At 42.2% G+C, this 21,571-nt stretch overlaps 4 protein-coding genes across 12 annotated transcripts; 1 reads left to right on the top strand and 3 right to left on the bottom strand.

Annotated features, from left to right (window-relative positions):
• Positions 1-398: 398 nt before the first annotated feature.
• On the bottom strand, positions 399-5,991 carry ap3m1 (adaptor related protein complex 3 subunit mu 1). Of its 2 annotated transcripts, none has more exons than XM_035172599.2 (9): positions 5,547-5,991; positions 4,933-5,305; positions 3,076-3,247; positions 2,838-2,975; positions 2,648-2,733; positions 2,427-2,560; positions 2,014-2,221; positions 1,687-1,831; positions 399-1,491 (listed from the first exon to the last, which is right to left on the bottom strand). In XM_035172599.2, exons 2-9 carry the CDS (start codon positions 5,203-5,205, stop codon positions 1,391-1,393), a joined length of 1,257 nt encoding a protein of 418 aa, XP_035028490.1. In that variant the 5' UTR covers positions 5,206-5,305; positions 5,547-5,991; the 3' UTR covers positions 399-1,390. The 2 variants fall into 2 exon arrangements, with proteins under 2 accessions (XP_035028490.1, XP_035028489.1); XM_035172598.2 differs by having other exon boundaries at positions 4,933-5,210; positions 5,547-5,842.
• Positions 5,992-6,386: 395 nt separating this feature from the next.
• Positions 6,387-15,244, top strand: adka (adenosine kinase a). 2 transcript variants are annotated; one of them, XM_035172600.1, is made up of 11 exons: positions 6,387-6,585; positions 8,989-9,063; positions 10,853-10,906; positions 12,006-12,084; positions 12,214-12,386; positions 12,474-12,582; positions 12,769-12,939; positions 13,056-13,091; positions 13,197-13,311; positions 13,908-13,994; positions 14,098-15,244. In XM_035172600.1, exons 1-11 carry the CDS (start codon positions 6,470-6,472, stop codon positions 14,220-14,222), a joined length of 1,140 nt encoding a protein of 379 aa, XP_035028491.1. In that variant the 5' UTR covers positions 6,387-6,469; the 3' UTR covers positions 14,223-15,244. The 2 variants fall into 2 exon arrangements, with proteins under 2 accessions (XP_035028491.1, XP_035028492.1); XM_035172601.1 differs by lacking the exon at positions 6,387-6,585 and adding an exon at positions 7,354-7,509.
• Positions 15,245-16,075: 831 nt separating this feature from the next.
• Positions 16,076-18,235, bottom strand: LOC118118761 (dual specificity phosphatase 29). Its single transcript, XM_035172063.2, has 4 exons — positions 18,021-18,235; positions 17,065-17,252; positions 16,496-16,719; positions 16,076-16,384 (listed from the first exon to the last, which is right to left on the bottom strand). Exons 2-4 carry the CDS (start codon positions 17,241-17,243, stop codon positions 16,158-16,160), a joined length of 630 nt encoding a protein of 209 aa, XP_035027954.1. The 5' UTR covers positions 17,244-17,252; positions 18,021-18,235; the 3' UTR covers positions 16,076-16,157.
• Positions 18,236-18,535: 300 nt separating this feature from the next.
• Positions 18,536-21,154, bottom strand: LOC118118758 (dual specificity protein phosphatase 13-like). 7 transcript variants are annotated; one of them, XM_035172053.2, is made up of 7 exons: positions 21,027-21,113; positions 20,725-20,850; positions 20,296-20,537; positions 19,763-19,979; positions 19,560-19,682; positions 19,253-19,470; positions 18,536-18,900 (listed from the first exon to the last, which is right to left on the bottom strand). In XM_035172053.2, the coding sequence occupies exons 2-7, from the start codon at positions 20,847-20,849 to the stop codon at positions 18,671-18,673; spliced, it is 1,155 nt and encodes a 384-aa protein (XP_035027944.2). In that variant the 5' UTR covers position 20,850; positions 21,027-21,113; the 3' UTR covers positions 18,536-18,670. The 7 variants fall into 7 exon arrangements, with proteins under 7 accessions (XP_035027944.2, XP_035027946.2, XP_035027950.2 ...); XM_035172055.2 differs by having other exon boundaries at positions 19,382-19,470; XM_035172059.2 differs by having other exon boundaries at positions 20,725-20,798; positions 21,027-21,086.
• Positions 21,155-21,571: the final 417 nt, after the last annotated feature.

Genomic DNA, 21,571 nt, shown 5'->3' with positions numbered 1-21,571 from the left:
TTTTTTGAAACTTTGAATTATTATTTGTATATTTATATTTTGCGTGTATATTTGTCTGTATTGTTTTTGAAGTAAATAAAAAAATTGATTGGAAAGAAAGTGACACAAATTTACCTGATAATGGAGTTTAAGATGAAAACATGAGGGGAACATGACTGTGTGAACCATATTTCTTTACTATCACATAGTTACTGAGAAAATACACAAAAAAACATGTTGACATGAGTGGAGCTATGAAGAAAGGTTAGAGGGTCCCTGGTGTGTAGGATTCCTCCTCTGGGGACCATGAATATATGTACAAAATTTCTAAATAAAGCATTTTCTAGTTGTTGAGATATTTGAGCATAAGTGTTATTCCTAGAGCCATGATGCTGACTGGCATAAAAACAACACAAACATGACGTTATAAAGCTTTAATAAGACATGTTATACAGTACACTAAAATACAGATTGAACTTCATACAAGAGCTTAAAGTAGTATTTTCCAAATGGATAATTGATTGTGCAAATGCTGTGCTGAGTTTAGACGTTGTATTCAAGATTATGTGAGGATCTTTGTAGATTTCTAGTCTTTTATACAAATGTTTCCAGGCCCTGAAGGCTGTTATACTCCATAGGTCAAACTACGTACCTTAGTTACATTTAGGATATACTTCCCTTAGGCCTCGGGAATATGTAGTTGTGTGCTGTGATGTTGTGCTTTACAAAGCATTTTAAGATCTTCTTATTTAAGGCCACTTTAAAGAGGGAATGTGTGCAAAACAAACCATGCACTACAGACAGTGCCTTGAGACACACTGCAGCTTCATTAGATTTCTCAAAAATAAACACATAAATACATATATGTGTGTGTGTAGGTATAAAAGTGGCTACCTTGTTCTGTGTGAAATGGTTTTAAAGGCATGGCTATTTACTCTCAGGCAACATGCAGGTAAGATTGTACAGGTGTGTTGAAGTAGTGAGGAGCGAGCCAGTGAGCCGCGAGTGTCCCTTTTCAAACCAAAATATTCCTCCTTAGGAAACACTCAGAAGGTGATAGAGAAAAGAAAAAAACATCCTATTCAGAAAAGAGTCTAAAAAAGAAAGTGGAATGGTTCACATGGTGAAGCAGAATTAAACTGGATAGGAACCATTAGCACTTCAAATTCAAAAGGTCACATTGATTATTAAGGCATCTCTTTACAGGCCACAAATAGCATCCATTCATATATATATTTATATGTAATGCCAGACATATAATAAATAACTGTTAGAATGCAAAATGATGCATTAATAACAATGAGCTGGAGGATATGTAAGACATACTGGATGACTCAGCGGTGTAGTGACATTGCCTCTTATTTGGCATATTGAACTGTGTTGACCTTTGGCCTCATCGGACAGTCGTCACTCAGGTCCGAACTTGGAATTTCCCGGCTTTAGTCAAATATTTGACCCCTTTAAACGGCTTGTACTTCTCTCCATACATGTCGAGACGACTCACCTTGACACCTGCACAGAGACCAAAAAGTGAGAAACAGCTCAAAATGCAAATCAAGAATCAAGAAAGAAAGTGTGAAACGAAGAGGGACGGACTAGTTAACTGAAGCTGCGTGCAGACATGCACTGGAGTCCAGATATTTTCCCGAAATTTTCCGCAGTTCATGTCTGAAAACGGCTTTGTTTAGTTGACTTATTCAAGATTACCTGATATTGCCAGCTGCTGTATCTTCAGGTTAATGTCAAGTGCAGGGTTCTCCTCAGGTCTGGGGGCTCCCGACTGCATAGTCAGACTGCCACGCAGGTTAGGAAGCTTCTGGGGGTTCAGTTTCCCAATGTCCCAAACCAACAACTAAAAAAATGTAAGGACAATAAAACAAAAAGGCATTTCATCCTCAGTTTTAGTTATGCAAGACCAACGGAAATAATGTAGTAAGCTGTATGATAGATACTGATTGGAGGAAAGTGTCCCCATTCAAATCTTATTTTAAACAAACTACTGTGTCTCTGCTGAGGTCAACCTTTGTTAGTTACCTTGGAAGTGAGGTCATAGGTGTAGTTTCCTTGTGAGGCTGTGAGGTTGACACTGAGCACGGATTTTGGCATGTGCACAGTGACCATCAAGCCCTCCACCGTCTTCCCCATGGTCTGCTTGGGTCCGATCGTGATGTCAAGGCGGCCGCAAGATCCCGTCTCAAAGAAACTGATGTTCTGTTTCACGTATACCGGGAGGGCCACGAGACTGAGGAACGAAACAGAGAGAATTGTGTATAATGATTAATAACACTTGAGCCTGATATCCAATCACATGCATAAACTGGCAGACTTCTGTAACATATTTAATTAAATCTCAACTTTTCCTGCTCATGACGACAAAGACGCCAAGAACTGGCTGTGGACAATGTTTTTAAATTATGAATGAGACACAAAGCTATGGCTGTGCTTACTTTTGAGAGCTGACATGATAGGTCATGAGTGTGAAGTTCCCATCTGGCGGGATGAAAGAGAGGACACGCTCCGCCTCCCAACGCTTAAACCGCACACACGGGTGGAAACTCATGTCGTCGAGAAGACGAGGATTCTGTCACCAAAAAAAGCAACAACAACGATGCCAGTGAGCGAGTTTTTACACGCCAAGAACCACTGAGCCACAAGGACATGAACCCACCATGAAGGACAGAGTCAGGTCAGGCATCCCAGTGAGTTTCACGCAGGCTTCAATCACACCCTGGATCTCTGCAAATACTGTCGTGCCTGAATGAGAAAGGAAAGGATATGTAGATGGATCAATTATATCCAACAGTTCTGCCATGAATACAGTCTACATCTATGGTGATCAAACAAGTGGTTGTTTGTACCTGATTTGTCCAGAATGGCGTCTATTTCCTCTATCACGTCAAAATACGCCTCATTGTTGGTGTATTTAACACCAGCCCGCCTCCACGGGATGTTGGACAACTGTCCTGTTGGCAACGTATCTCCAACATTACTGCCTCCTGGAAAAGACACACAAAAAGGCAACAGTGCACATTGATTTCATTTCAGATCAAATTTAGAGATCAGTTCACAGCGGGCGGTTCAGTGACTTGTGTTTACCTGTGAGCGTATTGACGACTGATCGCAGGATGGTGGGAGGCCTGATCATCTCTTTGAGGACGTTGGACTCTGTTGCCAATGGGAAGCCGTTGTCCAGCATCTCCTCCAACAGCTCGTACACCGTCACCACATTGTCCTTGATGACACTTTCTGAGCATTCTCCAAAATAGTCCTGTGTATGTATGTATTGTATGTATTAATCAAACATTGATTGATCCGATTACTTTTTTCATAATCATTTAGTGTATAACACAAGAAAATACTGCAAAACTCTCATCACGACTTCCTTTAGCCCAAGATTGTGTCATCTAATTGCTTGTTTTGTCCGACCAACTCTCCAATAGCGTAATGTTTTTTCAATTTCCTGTTACATAAGAGTTTCCTAAACTTTTCAGTTTGTTACATAATTAAATTAAGCAGTGTCTACTTGTGAGAGGCCTACAAGCAAAGACTGCATATTTACTCTTTTGAATATAATTATAATTTTCATCATATTTTCACTAGAAAAAAAGCTGATTCATCAGGAGATCTTTGCTGTTTTGTTCTTGAATTCCTAACGATACATCGAATGAATTACTTAAAGGGGACATAGCATGCAAATTCCACTTTATTAGTGCTTCTACAGGTTAATGTGGGTATCTGGCATGTCTACCAACCCAAAAACTCTGGGGAAAAAACACTCGTGCGTTTTGTTATAGTTCCTCTAAGTCAGAAACGTCATGCTTGAGCGACTCGATTGCGCTTCCTGGGTTTTGTGTCATAACAAGGAACTGGAAGTCTCCCTACATGGTCTTGGTCTTGGGGCTGACCAGCGCGGAGAAATGCTCGTCCCGTGTGAACAGCCAGGCGGCTGCGCGCTTGAGAACGGCGCTGCGCTGCCTCGCAGCGGTCTTCCACACTGCCAGCTGTGTGGAAGACTTCCGCAGTGTTCAGCTCTACTGTACGCCGGGTTACAGTAGTTACGCCGGGTTACAGATGATTCACGGGAGTACCAGCCGGAGCGCCTGCCGAGGCAGCGCAGCGCCGTTCTCCAGCACCGACCGCCTGGCTGTTCCCACGGGACGAGCATTTCTCCGCTGGTCAGCCCCATAGACTGTATATATAAGGTCAGCCCGCGATTCTGCTTTCTCCGCTTGTTGTTGTACCCGTTGAATGTCGGGGTTCGGGGTAAATGATGGTCTTCATGGCCCCACCCCTCTCTTTCTCTCTCTGTCTATCTGCTTGTGTGCTTGTAGTGGATGGGCAGAAGAGGGGACATTTAATTATGTGATTGGGAAAATTAAAACTCCAGGACAACAGAAGGGGAATACAAAGTATGGGATACATATTTGATAATTTATATCATATAAAATATGTAATTTATATCGTTTAAAATCATGGGGGGAGAGGGGAGCTGGCTCATTAGCATTTAAAGGAACAGGCACTCAAAACAGGTCACTCTGTGGAGGGCTGTTTTATACAGGGTAAAAAGGGTGCTGTTTTAAATGATCCTTGTGGTATTTTGACCAAAGTATGTTACAGACATTTCATTAAGACCCCAAGGAACCATATCAACTTGTGGTAAAATGGGCATGCTATGTCCCCTTTAAGATTCCTCTTATGACCTAGGAGGTTATGTTTTTGACTGTCTTCGTTAGATAATAAATGAACATTACCAACATTTAGACCTACATACACATGTTTAAGAGACCTAAAATTCAGGATACTGAATTTTAGACTCCTGTTATGGGGGTGAGAGGCTGATAGTTTTGGGAACCCTTGATCTAAACCACATCTTTACTCAACCAGCTTATACAAGACGCTCAGTTCAAACAGAAGCATTAAGACTTCGAAATCCTGGCATCTGTCTGGACGCACCTGGAACGTGTCTGCCACCCTGTGCAGGAACTCGATGACAAACAGCGGGGGGATCTCGGTCTGGATGACGGACAGGAAGAAGAGCTTGTCTCTGTAGATGGTGATGAGGTAGTGGTGGGGGGTCTGCAGGACTGGGGGCACATTCTCCGGCTGCACCGCCTTCTCCTTGGCCTCGAAGAAGTAGTCGCACACGGTCCTGCTGATGACGCTCTTCCAGTGTTTCTCCAGGAAGATGTCTCCCGACTGGTTCACCAGGAACAGACTGTGGATCATCTCAGCTGCAACAACGAAGCGTCTGTTAGCGCGTTAGCTTCGCCTCGAAACATCACGTCAGCACTTATATTTTGAACATCAGCGCTCATCAGTCACGAGTCTGCCCACAAATCACAACAACACACCGCTAGTGTCATTAACGTCAACATTTAGCTCCAGTCAATCTGGAAAACTAACTTCTACCGCAGGTAACCGGTTAGTTAGCAACATGATTGCAACAAATTTAGGAGCTTTTTCACCGCCTGTATTTTGCTGCTAAAGCTAACACCGAGCCATATGGAATCCCAGAACCAGGACATTAATGTTTATAAAGTTTAATATGTTGTAAAAAAAACTTTTACCTGCTGGCTTCAGCTGACTCTGCCGAGACTATATCACTCTGTGTCAATATGGCAGAAGTGTGTGAGCTGCTGAGGAGGCGCCTGCAGATCCCACGACACGTAAACGCAACTCAGACACGAGTAAATGTCGATAAACGAAAAATAAAAAGGTCCGAATGACATTATTGAAATACTGAGGTGCGTTTTGAAGGATTAAAATTTGAAGAAACTCGAGTTGTAAACCAGATGAAACTTTCAGAGAAAAGTTCAGGACCTTTTAGTCAGGCGGAATTTGCGGCCAGCTATTTGGGATTTTGCTCCCCCGAGTACAGACTTTCAGGTGTTTGTGCCACTCCCCCCTCTGAGAATAATAATAAATGTAACATGCATTAACTTTAATCGTCATGTTCGGTGTCAATAAGTAAGAATACAAATAACTGATAATTCACTTAGAGTTTTATTATTAAATAATCCTCATGATAACATGATTGCAATGATTTAGCGACAGAAAGCAACAGTCATAATCATTAATATACACATATTACAACATATTATAACATAAACAAAGTACAAAATATAAATAGGCCAATATAATAAAAATAAAATATGCTTATTCTTCAGAAATGAATTAACAGTTTTATTGTTGTTTTAACTTAACACTTTGTATATATTATATTGTCTTTTTTAGTCCTATTAATGTAAGACTTTTTTTTTTATTTATTGCCCGGTGTTTTTTGTTTAGTATATTTTATGTCTAATGAAAAGCAAAATACTCTTATGTAAAAGTAACGCATCTCAATCAATGTAGGATTTCTGATTGGTAGAAGGATACTTCACCCTTCGAGCCTGCACTCCGGGCACCAACCCCCCTCTCCAGTGTGGCACGCTGTCCTCTCACCGGTGAAACGTGCTCTTCTCCTCTGTTTGCTCTACTCTCGCTCATCATGGCCTCCGGTGAACCCAAAGCAAAGAGACCCAGACTCCCGGAGAAGGATGAGAAGAAGGAGAAGAAGGAGAAGAAGAAGGAGTCTCCGAGCAAAGAGACTTCTGTCAAACTGAGGTGATAAAAAACAACAACAAAGTAAACGTGTCTGGCGAAGCGAGGGAGGGCGCGAGTCTCCTCGGAGAATGCGAACATTAGCTCCAGTCTGTTTAGTTATCAGTGTTTGAAATGAACGAGTGAGGTTGAAATGTCGGGTTTGTTTAGACCATAAAAAGTGTTAAACCGACCAGAGAGGAGGCTGTGGTGTGGAGTCTTAGCGGTTAGCTTCATGCTAACAGTTAGCAGGTTGTAAAACATTGGGGTCAGGTGCACTTTAGAAACCGCCGTTGCTGTGGCAACGACCTTCCGGCTCAGGTATGTGCGGGTGCCAATGTCCGATCCACGTTCAGGGCCACCAACCGCTTCCCCCCTCTCACGTTTTAAAGCTGCAGGCAGAGTCTTTATTTATCTGATGCTCTCCCTCCATTCAAAACCACAGCTGCAGCCACCAGCTCCCAAAACAATGCGGTCACGTGGTGGGGAATCTGTGGCGCTTTCATGCTGTTTACATGTGATCCAAGCATGTTGCAAGACCCTGCGACGTCTCCCATTCACCCCCCACAGCTGGAACCACTCTTTATATATCATCACGGTATCTCTGCTCATCAGCACGCCCGTCACGCCGTCGCGCAGCTTCCAGGCATTGACTGGATTGAGGATCGAGGGCTCGGAGGACGCTGCAACACGAGCCTATCACCAAACAGAGACTGGCAGCCCCGTCCTTCCTCCTCCTCATCCCACCAATCGGTTCTCCTAGGAGGAGGACCCGCTTGAGGGGGAAAAAAATCGATTTTACCGCTTGCTCATAGAGCTGAAGATGTGAAGTTTTTTGTTTTTTTTGAAAGCTTAGCTCTTTCTGAACCGGTTTTAGGTTGCTCAACAGGTCTGTCAGTTTCTAGCTGGTGCACACACAGAGAAGGACACCATGATGTCTGCTGCAAGGTAAGACCACGTTGACATACAGGGAGCTGACTTGAACACAGGCAGTGGTGATTTGACATAGAAAACCAGTTTATTATCAGGCTGCACGTTGCCACATGTTTTCTGTCAGAGGTTGATGCATTGGCCACATTGGTTGATGCATTTTCTATCTTTCGATGACACAAACTCATCAGTGTAACTTGAGTCCCTGCCTGCTGGGCAACGATGTCTCCTTTTTTCTTTGCATTTTCACAATCCTCCTCCCATGGTGCGTCTTCCCGCTGCCTCAGATTTTGTCCTTGCAGTCGTAGACAGAGATGACACATCGGAAAAACCTCCTCACATATGTTGGTGTGTGGAGTTGCCATCTGTCCGGGGCTGCCATAAGAGACTTGCTGCGTCTGGGGTTTTCCCTATATACAGTCTATGGGTTTTCCCCACTAACACAGACATGACTGGGTTGGCATGTGGAACCAGCATGGAGAAAGTGAAGACACCACAAAGACACAGATATGATGCAGCTATTGCCACAATGGCCTGGTGCTTTCGCAGCATCCCTCTCAGATCGTTAAGCATTTTCTTAAAGAAAAAAAAACACACGAGTCCCTGTGGGATTTTAATGCGGGGACACAAAGTGCCATTTAGTCGCTGTCTCATCTTGTTGAGCCCCAGGGGAGGGAATGTTGCTGTGCTGCTTCTTTTAAATGGTGTTTTCTTGGTGTCACAAGACTGGTTTGTGAACATTTTCAAGCCTTGTGGGGGGACACACACACACACACACACACACACACACACACACACACACACACACACACACACACACACACACACACACACACACACACACACACACACACAGAGCCTGCTGCTGTCCTGATGTTTGCTCACTGTGGATGTCATAACACAGTTACATGCATGACCAGCTGGGTGTATCACCACCGACCACGTTAATGTTCTCTTGTAATATCTGACCATGTGTCATTTCTGAACTAGGTCTCTAAGAAATGACTTATTTCTGCTGTTCTCTGTGTGAATGGGAAGTGATAAATCATGTGATTGAAATGAAGTCACATGGGAACAAAGCTGCATGTTTTGCAGATTAATTGTAAATATATGGAAAAGAAACCAACACATTCAGCAGAGAGGACAAACATGAGTTGTCTTCCCACAATAAGCTGAAACAAGGATTTTAAGTCAGTCAAGTCCACTCTACTATCATTCATCCACATACACAGTATACGGCTGAACTAAATGGTGTTTCTCGCAGACCAATGTGCAAAAAAGAAACAGTGAAGCACAAAAACACAACATATAAAATATAAAAAACAACATATCAGTCACTGTATAGTCAATTCTGCCACATTTACAGGACAGACGGGATTGAAATGCAATACCTCTCTGATCCCTGGTGTAAACATATGTAGACAGAACATATAAGTACGCAACATATTAAGTCCTCAATTTTGTTTTCTTCTAACACTCATTCTCCCTATGTTTCAGTACTAATTCGCTCTTTGGTATGGGAAACCCTTTGCTGGACATCTGTGCTTCCGTGGACAAAGGCTTCTTGGACAAGTAAGTTAAAGAACTGAAGCAGTGGAATAAAACTGTCACCTGAATAAAGGGCTTTTGTTGTTGTAGTCCCTAAACCACGATCCAGTAGTTGCAAAGATGATTCCTCAAAGCTTAATGTAAATGAAAAATGTTAATTCACACATTGCACCATATATTTTAATCCTAGTTGGTACAATACATAACAAATATTGGGATTATTTATGTTTCAATGTTCTTTTTATGCTGCTGTTATGTCTCCACAAAGCACAGTCACAATCTGATAATATGAAATAAAGACATCTGGTGTCAGTGGAGTGGCCATTGCGAGAGGCTGACCGTAAGAGAAAGAGCCTCTATGATGTAATTCGATCAATGGAGATACAAGATAATGGTGATGCAAGAGAGCAGAGCACCGGAGACAGCAGAGATGTCAAATAGTCAGTGTCAGCAGAGCTTTATGTCCAGCAGAGACACAGCTTTAGTGTAGGAGACAGTGTCTCTTTACATTAGCAGTGATATGCATTAGACTGAGGGAAACATTAAGTGCCTTTCCCTGTTTTGTCACCACGTTTACATTACTAACTAGAAGGGCACTTTGTAGTCTACACACCCATCAAGGTCGAACAATCCTAAATTTGTTTAAATTGTTTTTTTCAACATGAATCATACATTTTTTTAATCCCATTCCTTCACCAAGGGTGGTGTAAATCAGTTCAGTATTGTTTTCATAATCCTGGTGGCATTGATAATATCAGTGTGTTCCCATCATGTCAGCCACACCTTAAAGTCTGTCAATGGAACCTACAAAACTCACTGTGTGACTTAATAATTCACATTTTAATAGAAGTGTAAGGTTGTGGAGGTTCTGTTAAGGCAGCTGCAGTTACCAAGATATCCCATTTACTTGCTTGCGTATTTATTTAATTATAAATGTAAGAAAATATTAAATAAACCTGAGTGATCCCATGCCAGGGAAATTAACTAGTTACAGCAGCAGATAGTCAGAATGAGGTAGACAAGAGAACATGTGAAAGTAAAGACGGATAAATAAAATACATAAGTAAATAGAAATACAGAGAATATGCATATAATATACACCTTTCACTACAGAGAATAATGTTATTTGTAGAGAAATGTACTTAAGTAAATTGCAGAGGCACAAGATGATTGCACAAGGTTGTATACTGTTTTTTGCATATTTATTGTGATAATTAATCTGATTAGAGTAATGATCTTAAATAAATCACCATCACCACCCTACATAAAGGGAGGCAGTTAATTATACAACATATTTCTTACAAGCACGTAGACCCCAGGTGCTTTACAGAGACACACAGTCAGATCAGTAGTTTTCTTGTGTGTCCAAGCTGTTTGACTTGACAAGGGCAAAGGGCTCCTCTGGGTTCCAGCTCAGAGTCCACACTCAAAACCCCTGGATTAGAGATAAACCTGCAAAGCACGGCTCTATCTCAGTCTCACACATAGAACAAAGCTGGACTAAAGCTGCACATTAATCCCCAGCCTACCCTTCCCTTCAAAGAAACTGCTCATTGTTTAGACCAACATATTGATGTGGAGTTGGGGAGTAACAGCCTTTTTTTATGGAGCCTCTCAAAGCTTTTCTTGTGTTTTTATGGCTGAAAAAATGTCATGAATCACATTTTCCACGCATCTGGCAGCACTGCCATTGTGTCTGTGATGCCTATCTACAGAAACTTAGTACAGACTCTTACTGTGTGTGTTTGAATGAGCAGAGTTTTATTTGTTTTACATGGTTCTGATTCCTTTTAACTCCCTTAATTATTTGCAGGTACGCGCTGAAACCCAATGACCAGATCCTGGCAGAGGACAAACATAAAGCGCTGTACGTATCTTGCACACGGCAACATTTCCTGTAGAACATAGAGTTCTAACACATCTAATAATGTGGTTTGGAGTCTGGCACAGGGAGAAAAGTCATCTCTCTTTATCCTTATTGAGTTTGCTCCTCTCCGTTCTGGGGCAGGCCAGTCAAAACAGGCACACACCAGAAATCACCACAACCGACCTCCGTTTTTTTTTTTAGACGGCCAATGGCAGCGCGGCAGATCCAGTAGTGAGTGCTGGTCTCAGCCAATAGCAAAGCAGGAAACTCTCACCTCCCAGTCTATCTGAGACAAGAGTGAGAAAGCAAACATTGAACAGCGGATGATAAGAAAATCATGTGTGACTTTGTGAGAGAAGATTATACCCATGTATTCTGACTCCCCTGGGTTTAAAAAAAAAAAAAGGCAGGAATTCGAAAAATTTATTATAATATATAATGCATAAAAATTGCCCCCATTTGATTTTTCTCCCCCTCTTCCAGATGTGGTCTCCTTTTGTCCAACATCTGGCTCAGTCTCAGGACCGCTAACAGCAGTCAGCGCTGTCTCTCTCACACAAACCACACAGATGCATGTATGTGTGTGAGTGGACATGACGCCTATATTTAGACCTCATAACATGGCGAATTCAGGAGCCCCAAGTGTGTTACGTAACAGGCGTAAAATGTTGTAACTGTTCCTTTAAGAAGCTGCATAAGCCTTCAGCGCCAAACAGACGCAGTTTGGTCGGTGCTCAAAACCGTACCCAGCCAGAATCGTTACTTAGTGTGTTTGGTCAGGTTTGAAACTTTGTACTTAGCTGTCATTCAGCCAGCATCTCAAAAAGACAGTAAACAATTAGTAAACAAAATCTACATGACATCAACGTTACATCTACACTACTTAAGGAGGAGGTCTTATGACAGGAGTTTTCCAACTAAAACAGGGTCAGCCGAGTTTCCAAACTTCTCGGTTTTAGTGCCTCTAAAACTCAGGAGTAGTGTGCACACCAGGTGTGTCCTTAGCTTAGTTGGTGCTTTTTCAAATAAAAACGTTGGATGGATGTCAGGACTAAATCCTCTTTTGAAAATTTGGCAAAATGTTTGTCTCTGTGTGCAGGTTTGAGGAGCTGGTGAAGAACTCTGAAGTTGAGTACCACGCTGGAGGAGCCACGCAGAACTCTATAAAGATCGCTCAGGTCAGTCATGAACACAAAAATACACTTAGCCTCCTGTTCTGTCACCACATATATGCTCTATAAAATTATACTGGAAACACTGTGTGGGTAGTGAGCGGAATTGATACTGATCAAAGCTGTTTCCTGTAGTGGATGATCCAAGAACCTCATAATGTGGGCACGTTCTTTGGCTGCATCGGCAAAGACAAATTTGGAAAGACCCTGAAGCAGAAGGCTAAAGATGCTCACATCGACGCCCATTACTATGAGCAAGACGAAGAGCCCACAGGGACGTGCGCTGCTTGCATCACAGGAGATAATAGGTTTGTAAATAATCTAATTTGTATTTGTCTACACCTTATAATCTCATCGGCCGATAACTCCTCACCTCTGTTGTTTCCTTCTCTCAGGTCTCTGGTAGCTAACCTAGCTGCTGCTAACTGTTATAAGAAGGAAAAGCATCTAGACCTGGAGGAAAACTGGAAGCTGGTTGAAAAGGCTAAAGTCTTCTATATTGCTGTAAGTATGGTGTGTTGAAGGTCATCTCATGTCCTATCACTTCACCTTTGTACCCACGTGTAGCCTTCAGAGGAGCCACAGGGGCATTCCACAGTATATTGCTGCAGGTTCTGTTCAGGATTCATTAGAGTCCATCAAGTTATAAAAGCACATCAGTCTTGACCTAGTGTTGTTCCTTCCTTCCAGGGTTTCTTCCTCACCGTCTCTCTGGAGTCCATCCTGAAAGTGGCGAAGCACGCGTCTAAAAATAACAAGCTGTTCTGCCTGAACCTCTCTGCGCCCTTCATCTGCGAGTTCTTCAAGGACAACCTCATGCAGGTCATGCCCTACGTTGATGTGTTGTTCGGTAACGAGATGGTGAGACAGACTTTCACTGTGCATTGTGCAGTTGCGCTTTGAATTGATGACACGTGCACTTTGTTACTCATCTTTTGTTTGTAAAATCTAAATCTTTCCTTTGTTTGGTTTCTCAGGAAGCAGCAGCTTTTGCTAAAGAGCAAGAGTTCGAGGTGAGTGGACTGACTGTCTCGTTTAGCATTTGTTTCGTTGTCGTATTTTTTTTAAGTATTTTGCACATCACCCAATCATTCTGTTGATGTGTATTCTGTCTGTAGACCAAGGACATTGAGGAAATTGCCAAGAAAGCTCAGGCTTTACCCAAAGACAACAAAAAGAGGCAGAGGATTGTAGTGTTGACTCAGGGGAAGGACGACACTGTCATGGCCTCAAGTAAGATTTCCACTTTTCCTTTCTTCTTACTTTCATTTCTCTCATGTCTTGTCTACAATACTGTAGATATTTCCCCCTCAATTAAAAAAACAACAAAAAACCTCCACACAACCTTTCTTTAATAAACTAACACTCAAACAAGTATGCTGGACCAGCAGGGTGCGATAAAGTCTACATCAACAATCCGCTAAATACTTGAGAAGACCGCTGTGTGGTCCAAGTAATATTGGGGCGAGCCAAACGCCTGTGATGTGGTGCAGTAATGCAAAATTTACTGCAGACTTAATTAGACCTAGCAGGGCAAACCAAATATAGATAAACTGGTGTATAGCCACAACCTTTGTTGTTGTTTCTGACACAAACTCATTACACAAAGCAACAGTGGACAAAGTAATCTGTGATGTCATCATACACATCACAAACCTACACTTTGGAAAGCGTTTGTAAAAATCTAAATTTCTGTGACATAATACGCTGTTTGTGGACGAGAGGCCCAATTGCTAATTTGTTTAGCAAAATATCAGCATCAGTGTGGACAGGGCATCAGTCTCTTGTCCTCTTATACTGTAGATGTATAATTGTTCTTGTCTATTCAGGTGACAAAGTCAAGACCTTCCCTGTCCTGAAGATCGACCCTAAGGACATTGTTGACACAAATGGTGCAGGTGATGCATTTGTAGGAGGTAGGTTTTTCCTGTGTGTTCATTTGATGCATTTCTAAGCTGCCCTTTTGCCGTGTATGTGTTTTTTGTGGATTTCTGTTAAAGTCTTTCCTTTGTCACACAGGTTTCCTTTCTGAGCTGGTGCAGGATAAACCACTGGATCAGTGCGTGAAGGCCGCACACTATGCCAGCAACGTCATCATCAGACGAGCGGGCTGCACCTTCCCAGAAAAACCTGACTTCAACTGACACATCAAGACAACATTTCCTTCAGCCTGAAACCTTGCGCTTACCTCAACGTACACAAGTCTGACCCATAAGCTCTGTTTTTTTTAATGCAATTACAACCCTCAATTCTCGTAGAACCTTTTTTTTTTTTCAATCAGCAACCCGTCCATAATATCAGTCCGCACATCATTTCTTACAGATTGTTGTTTCGGTGCCTCCTGACATGTGTCTGCCACTTTGGAACGCTAGATGATCATGATCCACTACAGGGATTTAAATGACCATAGAGGAGTCATGATAACAACACGGGATGTGAAAACTTTGGACCTAAATGCAGTAAATGCAATTGTTTTCGGATCGTTTCCAAATGTATTTTGGCTCCGACCCTGCCAGCGTCTGGCTGCCATGTCTCCCACTGACTGCCATCGCACTCTGCTGCGACTTCTCGTGTTGACATCTCACAAGTGTGTTTTTTTCCCCTTCTTCTTGGAGACGGAATCCAGGCGCAAGAAGATAATTCCACCGTGGGAGGACACACTACACAAACAGAGGAATAAAGAATAACCGTCATGGGAGTTTTCGGATACTGCTTTGAAATTGTGCAGAAGTGATCTGTTTTAGATTTTGTAAGATTAATTATTCCTTTAATGTTTGTTTTAATTATAACAGGCCAGTTATGAAACCAAAAGTTTTTCTTTTGAGCGCACACTTTTTTAAATGTGTCAAAGCCTAATGCCCACTGCTGCGTCCATGTTAACACTGTTAAATGTCACCTGTACCGTGTCCGTGATTTCAGAAGTTACCGTCAACAGCGTTGTGGACGTATTTGTGTTTTTCGGGTTTCTAATGATGAGTGCCTTTTTTTTCTATTCCAATCTATGTAAACGTTACGAAGCTTGAAGTTTTGATAAGTTGAGGCCTACAGTTTAACCAGTAATGAGCAACTGGCAGCTTGTGGGGCTGAAGCATGGACACATGTCGTTGTATCTGAATGTTCTCAGAGGAATACAGTGGGTATTAAAATAAAAAATCCCATTTCATCAGTGGCCTGTGTTGTTTCTGGATGTATGTAAATCGTTTGCGATGTCGCAAAACATATAACCTAATTCAAGTCTGCTTTGCTAAGTTAGATTTGTGGAAATATAAATTTCATATCATCAGATCTTAATGTTTTGGTTGGGCAACCCATGTACGAATAAGATGCAAAGGAGTTTGAGGGTGAATCAAGAACGTGAACATGATACTGGGCCAAACATTTTAAACCAACTGTATTAACCGGCGTGTTGTCTGATATGCAGAACTTTAAATACTTGAATATAACTGAATATAGACATACTCATAATCTGAAAGAAGTATGTGTTGTTTTCTTAATATCACAAACATCAGAACTGATGTAATGTAGATTTTCCCTCTGTTTAATTGGTTCGAAAGTCTGTGATCACTTTATCATTGACTTTAGGAGTTCACTTTATGTTCAAATGCACCTGAACAACCTTATCAGACCTCGTTATATCTGGTGTAAAAATACGTCATCTATCGCTGTGCCCAACCTTAATATCTGAAATCAATCCGTTCCCTGAAATACATTTTCGAGGTAAGACATTGGAGGATGAGGCTGAGCCAGGGAAGTCAGAGTGAGTGTGAACCCCAGTTTGGTCGATATCACACTACATATCATATTAGAATCAGAATCACAGATCGGCTGCTGAACACAGGAAGATCTGAAGCATCTGTGTGGTAATGTGATCATTTCATTCTGATCTGTGCCAGGCCCTTTATGCACTGATCTGGATCTTCTTGTATCAGTAGCAGTAGCTGATGATGAGAAAACAACACTGGGTCCTTGAGAAAAAATGTTTCATTTGAACTTGACATAGTCATGAAAAAACAGAGTTTATTGATACAATGGTTGATGAACATTTAAATACCTGAGATTGATTATTATCTATATATCATCTACATTTGGTCTTGCATCTGTCTTTTTACTCTGAGTTTCTCCTCTTGTAGTGTGATGTCCAGGGCTCTGAGCTGCTTTAGGAAGCCGTGATTGGGCAGGATACAACGCTGCTGTCGCACGTGCTCAATAGCGTCCACCACAGTCAGGCTTTGTTTCATCATCAGGTACGCCAAGACCAGAGTGGCCGACCTGCTCCGACCCATCACACAGTGCACCAGCACCTTGTCTGGAACAAAAGTAAAAGAGCAAAGGTTGATTACAAACAAAGAAGAGTAAAGGCTTCGTCTCAAAACGTTATCTCAAAACGTTATCTCAAAGTGTTTCCTACAGAACTCACTCTCTGGGTGAGCGAGGGCCTCGTGTATGAACTGGGCCGCAGAGCAGAAGTACTGGGACATGTTGAAGGTTGGTTTGTCGTCGGCCTCCACACCGAAGTACTGGATGTTCACGTCAGTGTAGTAATCAGCACCAGTCAGCACATTATTAAACTTCCCCTCTGCAGCATTCAGCACATGTGTGATACCCAGATCCCTCAGGCCGGGCCGCTCCAGAGCCGTTTTCCTGTGTTCATATAACACACAGACTCATTGTTAAAGGTTCAGTGTGTAGAATTTAGCTACATCTAATGGTGAAGTTGCATGTTGCAGCTGAATATCCCTCCCCTCACCCTCCCATTCCAAACATGAAGGAGAACCTGTGGTAGCCTTCAGTTGACATAAGAACTAAAATGGTGTTTAGTTTGTCCAGTCTGGGCTACTGTAATAAACATGGCAGCCTCCACAGAGAGAACCAACTTCAGATGTAATTTTTAAGAGCCCTTTCACCTAAATCTTACACAATGATCCTTTAATTCTGAAACTCCTAATCTACACCTATATGAATGTATCTGTGTCTGAGTTTACTCACTCATCCCCGATGTAGACGCTGGTCCACACCTGGTTCACATGTGCATACTGAGCCATGCTGCCAGCCCAGAACAGCTGCTCCAGGTCTAATGTTCCTGGTGTGAAGTAATCACTGTCCGGGTCCACCTGCACCGCGGTGTATGGGTTTTTACTCCTGGACTTCACCACACAGGACGACATGTCGCACTCCTGCCGCACAGAAAACACACACATCCCTGAAATCCACACACCTGCACATCTGTAGATGCAGCATTAACACAATATACAGTGTTAGAGCTGCAGTCATTTTCCAGGTCTAGCTTTTTAGCTTTTTTTCTCTTAAGATATTTTATAAAACAATCTAACAGTCCAGTATTTGTGGCACTTTGGGGTTTTATGGATGCAAAACTTCACAGATAAGTTAAGATAAGATTAAGATTATTACTCTATGTAATAATAATAATAATAAAAATGTCACGGTGCCTTTCTAGACAACCAAGGACACCTTACAATACATCATAAATAAATTAAGTAAATAAATTAAGTAAAACCAAGCAATAAATTCAGAAACACCTGTCAAAACAACATATGTGAGACAAGACTAGTTAAAAATGTAATGAATTAATTGAGAAACTTATCAACAAATCCCACAATTTGCCTATTTACTTGTTATTCATTTATCGGTTCTAATTAATTTCTTTCTTTCTTTCACTTTCATATGGATAAATCTGTATTAAATTTGATTTGACTGTATCGGCTAATAAGTCCACAGTCCAAGTTCCATTCTACATCTCTGTTGTATCAGACACTTAAATTCTTCTTCTTGATCCAAACTCTTCACACACATCGTTCTCAGGTCGAGTTGTTTGAGATGAAACATTGTTGAGATGTGTCAGGATAATTTACACAGATATTGTCTGTATAAATAAAACTATGAGGCCTAAATAATACAAATACTATAAGGAAAAAATGACTCACCTCTTTCTTGTATGTGTTAGAAGTTGTTGTTGACTGTTTATCTGTTCTTCAGTATGATCACAAACCAGCTCCTCCGCTTGTCTTCAGTGGACATGTGTGTGTTTGTGTGTGTGCATGTGACTGTGTATCAACCCGAGACCTGTGTCTGCAGCGTGAGCACGAAGACTGAAACACAGATCTTGAATAGAAACTGCTGCTCTCTCGGGCTCTGTGTTTAAGATGATATTTTTAGGCAGCTGGGCGACAACACCCGACCTCATCAACGTGACGCACACACACACAGATGCTTTCTCACGACCTTCCTAAAGTGACCTGATCCCTTTAATGTGACAGTGATTACTTTCCTTCAGCCCGTATGGTATAGGAAGACACAGATTAGTGAGGCACGATGCCAGAAAACAAGAAAAAGTGTAGTGAGTAGCATGTGGCATCATTGTCATCACAGGAATGTCACTAATGTGTGGATAGGTGTGGGGATCAGTTATTTCCAGAGTCACAAAACTTAAAGCATTCAGTTGTTGTATTTCACATTTTATTTCTGGGGAGGAGATAAGCTACCAGACAGAGGGACGACATTTCTATTTGTCAATTGAGTTTTGTTATTACATTTTTTTTATGGGTTCCAATAAATCGGTTTCATGTGGTCACGATCAGGACATGTCAGTTTCATCTGCCTGTGGGTTCTGACTGGTCTGTGGACGGAGGCTCAGCTCCAGCTGCCTCAGCTGCTCCAGAAATCCAGAGTTGGGTCCAATGTCTCGGTTCAGACGCACAGAGACGATGGCCTCAGCCAATGACAGGCCCTGGCAGATCATCAGATAGGACAGAACCAGTGCTCCGGAGCGGCTCACACCCATGGCACAGTGGACAAACACCCGCCCTGGAAGACATGTTGATTGTTGTATTAGAATTTTCTACCAAACATACGACAAATTAAATAAGAATATTTGTGAAATTTGTATTGAAAACAATTATTATTAACCTAAAGTAATTATTACGAGAGTAGATGAAGGAGCAGAAAGGATAAAAAATAGATCATGTGTTTAGAATGACGAAAAGAGTGACGGAAGTGATGAAGTAACTTATTTGGAGTCCTATTAATAAATAACAGTGTCAACATTGATATTTCCTATTCCCTCTTATTTTTCTGATCATAAATCATAGTTTGTGTCCTTTTAGTTTCCTCAGAAATTGCATCATATTGGCTCCTATTGTCATGTTTGCAGACTGACCATTTTTCTTGAGAGCGCTGTCTATGAACTGTGCAGCCGGCCTGAAGAAAGGTCGTAGGTCAAACTCTGGATGGTCTGCAGCTTCGACACCATGGTACTCCACCCCGAGGTCAATGTAAAACTGCTGACCTGTGTGGATCCTGTGTCGACCTGCTGCAGCGTTCAGTACATGAGTTACACCCAGAGATGATAGCGCGGTTTTATCTCGCGCCACAGACCTACACGCAGACACACAAACAAGCTGATTCACTGAAATATCTTCAATATAATTATCCTCTAAGTTTCTCGATGTGATTTTCTTACTCACCCGTCTCCGATGTAGAGGTTCGGCCAGACTTGATTGACAGGTGTCACCGGCTTCCTGTCCGTCCAGAAGATTTGCCTCAGCTCTGTCAGTGATGGTGTTTCCTCCTCCTGGGTTAAATGACCTCTGCAGCAATAAAGATGTGTGTGTGTATGTGTGTGCATGCTGATGTCTATGATTTTGTGTGTGTCTCTGGGTGTGTTTACAGTGTTTGGGCCTGTCGTTGTCTCCTCCTCTCCCTCTCCAGGCTCATGTCGAGGCTGCGGAGCTGCTGCAGGAAGCCTGGGTTGGGGCAGATGTCTCTGTGCGGCCTGACGGCAGCCACGGCCTCCTGCAGGCTCAGGCCCTCGACGATCATGAGGAAGGCCAGGACCAAGGTCGCAGAGCGGCTCACACCCATCAGACAGTGGACAAACACACGTCCTGGGACAGCACATTAACTGTGATTATTAATTGCTGGGGTCATAGTTAAAGGTGGTGTTGTACTGGATTATATTATATTACTATGTGTTTCTAATTTGTCCTCAGAAACATGTTTTAATAACTTACAACACCCTCACTAACTATGACTTCAGCTAGAACATATAAGTGAATTAACACCTTTAGGAGAGTCTCTGCGTTATATATATATGCACAGTTTCGTTATATTGCATTAGACTGTACAGGTGCACTTTACTTAACAGACACTGAGGGTAAATCCAGTCACACACACGGAGATAACTAAGTGTGACCGACTTGCCTCCCATGGCCAGCGCAGCTCGGATGTATCGTGCTGTTGGGTAGAAGAAAGGACTGAGGATAAACTCTGTAGCATCATCGGCCTCCACCCCATAATAATCCACTGTCATGTCTCTGTAGAAGCGCGGGCCGGTGTTGACGTGGAAACAGGGCCTGGGGCCCGGGATGGGGGGTCCGTGAGCAGCATTTACAATGTGAGTAATGCCCAGACTGTGGAGCGTGGCCTTGTCACGAGCCGCCGCCCTAAAGCACAATCACATTGACTCAGGATATTTATATAGATGCACTGCGTCTGTGTATGTGTGTGTGTGTGTGTGTGTGTGTGTGTGTGTGTGTGTGTGTGTGTGTGTGTGTGTGTGTGTGTGTGTGTGTGTGTGTGTGTGTGTGTGTGTGTGTGTGTGTGTGTGTGTGTGTGTGTGTGTGAACATACTCGTTGCCTATGTAAAGGTTTGGCCAGACTTGATTGACATGTCCAGTAGGTTTTCTGTCTGACAGCAGAAACGCCTGCAGCTCGGAGACAGAAGGAGGTGCATATGGTGGATCCCTTAGAGACATACTGGCACACACATACACACACACACACACACACACAGACCTGTTTTTTAAGCTGTCAGTATATGAAATTTTGTCTGTAAACATTTGTAAAATTATGCAAATATTATAGCCATATCATAAAGCATACAATCAATAATTTAAAAAAATGTAAAGGCAGAGGTGACATCCTGATCTCACCTCACTTCAAGGCAGTGACAACTCGTCTTCTTCTACTACGCTTGCTCTTATTCCTTCTCACACACATGCAACCATAGCCTGTTTCCTTTTATAACTGTGTAATCATATACACTCATCAGTGACAAACACATCCCACAGACTGTCTTCAGGCACTTTCTAACACATCTAATCCGTTTTGACCACATGCCTCAAGTGTCTGTCTTCTGTACAACAATGTGGCATCACCCCGTCAACCTGAGCTCACTTGCTGAGTTTCCATAATGACGACAGACCGTTATTTAATACTCCACTGTGTGTGTCTCTGTTAGTCACCATGCAGGAGCCGTATAATGACTGCTGCTCTGCTCCTTTAATAAATATGATCAAAGCCTTGACATTAAGCACAGCTATGTTGAAACAAAATACTGAATTATTTACCTTAATAAAAAATGCAAGGGCTTTTAAATCAAATTAGAATAACTTTTGCAGAAAGAAGAAAATGCAAAAGGCACATTTGTGCTTGAGATACGTGATAGGTACAGTGATCTATTTACTTTACTTTATTT

Source organism: Hippoglossus stenolepis, chromosome 12 (genome assembly GCF_022539355.2).
Source record: "Hippoglossus stenolepis isolate QCI-W04-F060 chromosome 12, HSTE1.2, whole genome shotgun sequence".
Taxonomy (NCBI): Eukaryota; Metazoa; Chordata; class Actinopteri; order Pleuronectiformes; family Pleuronectidae; genus Hippoglossus; species Hippoglossus stenolepis.
The sequence above is the reverse complement of the archived record's forward strand: the minus strand, read 5'-3'. Positions and strand labels throughout refer to the sequence as shown.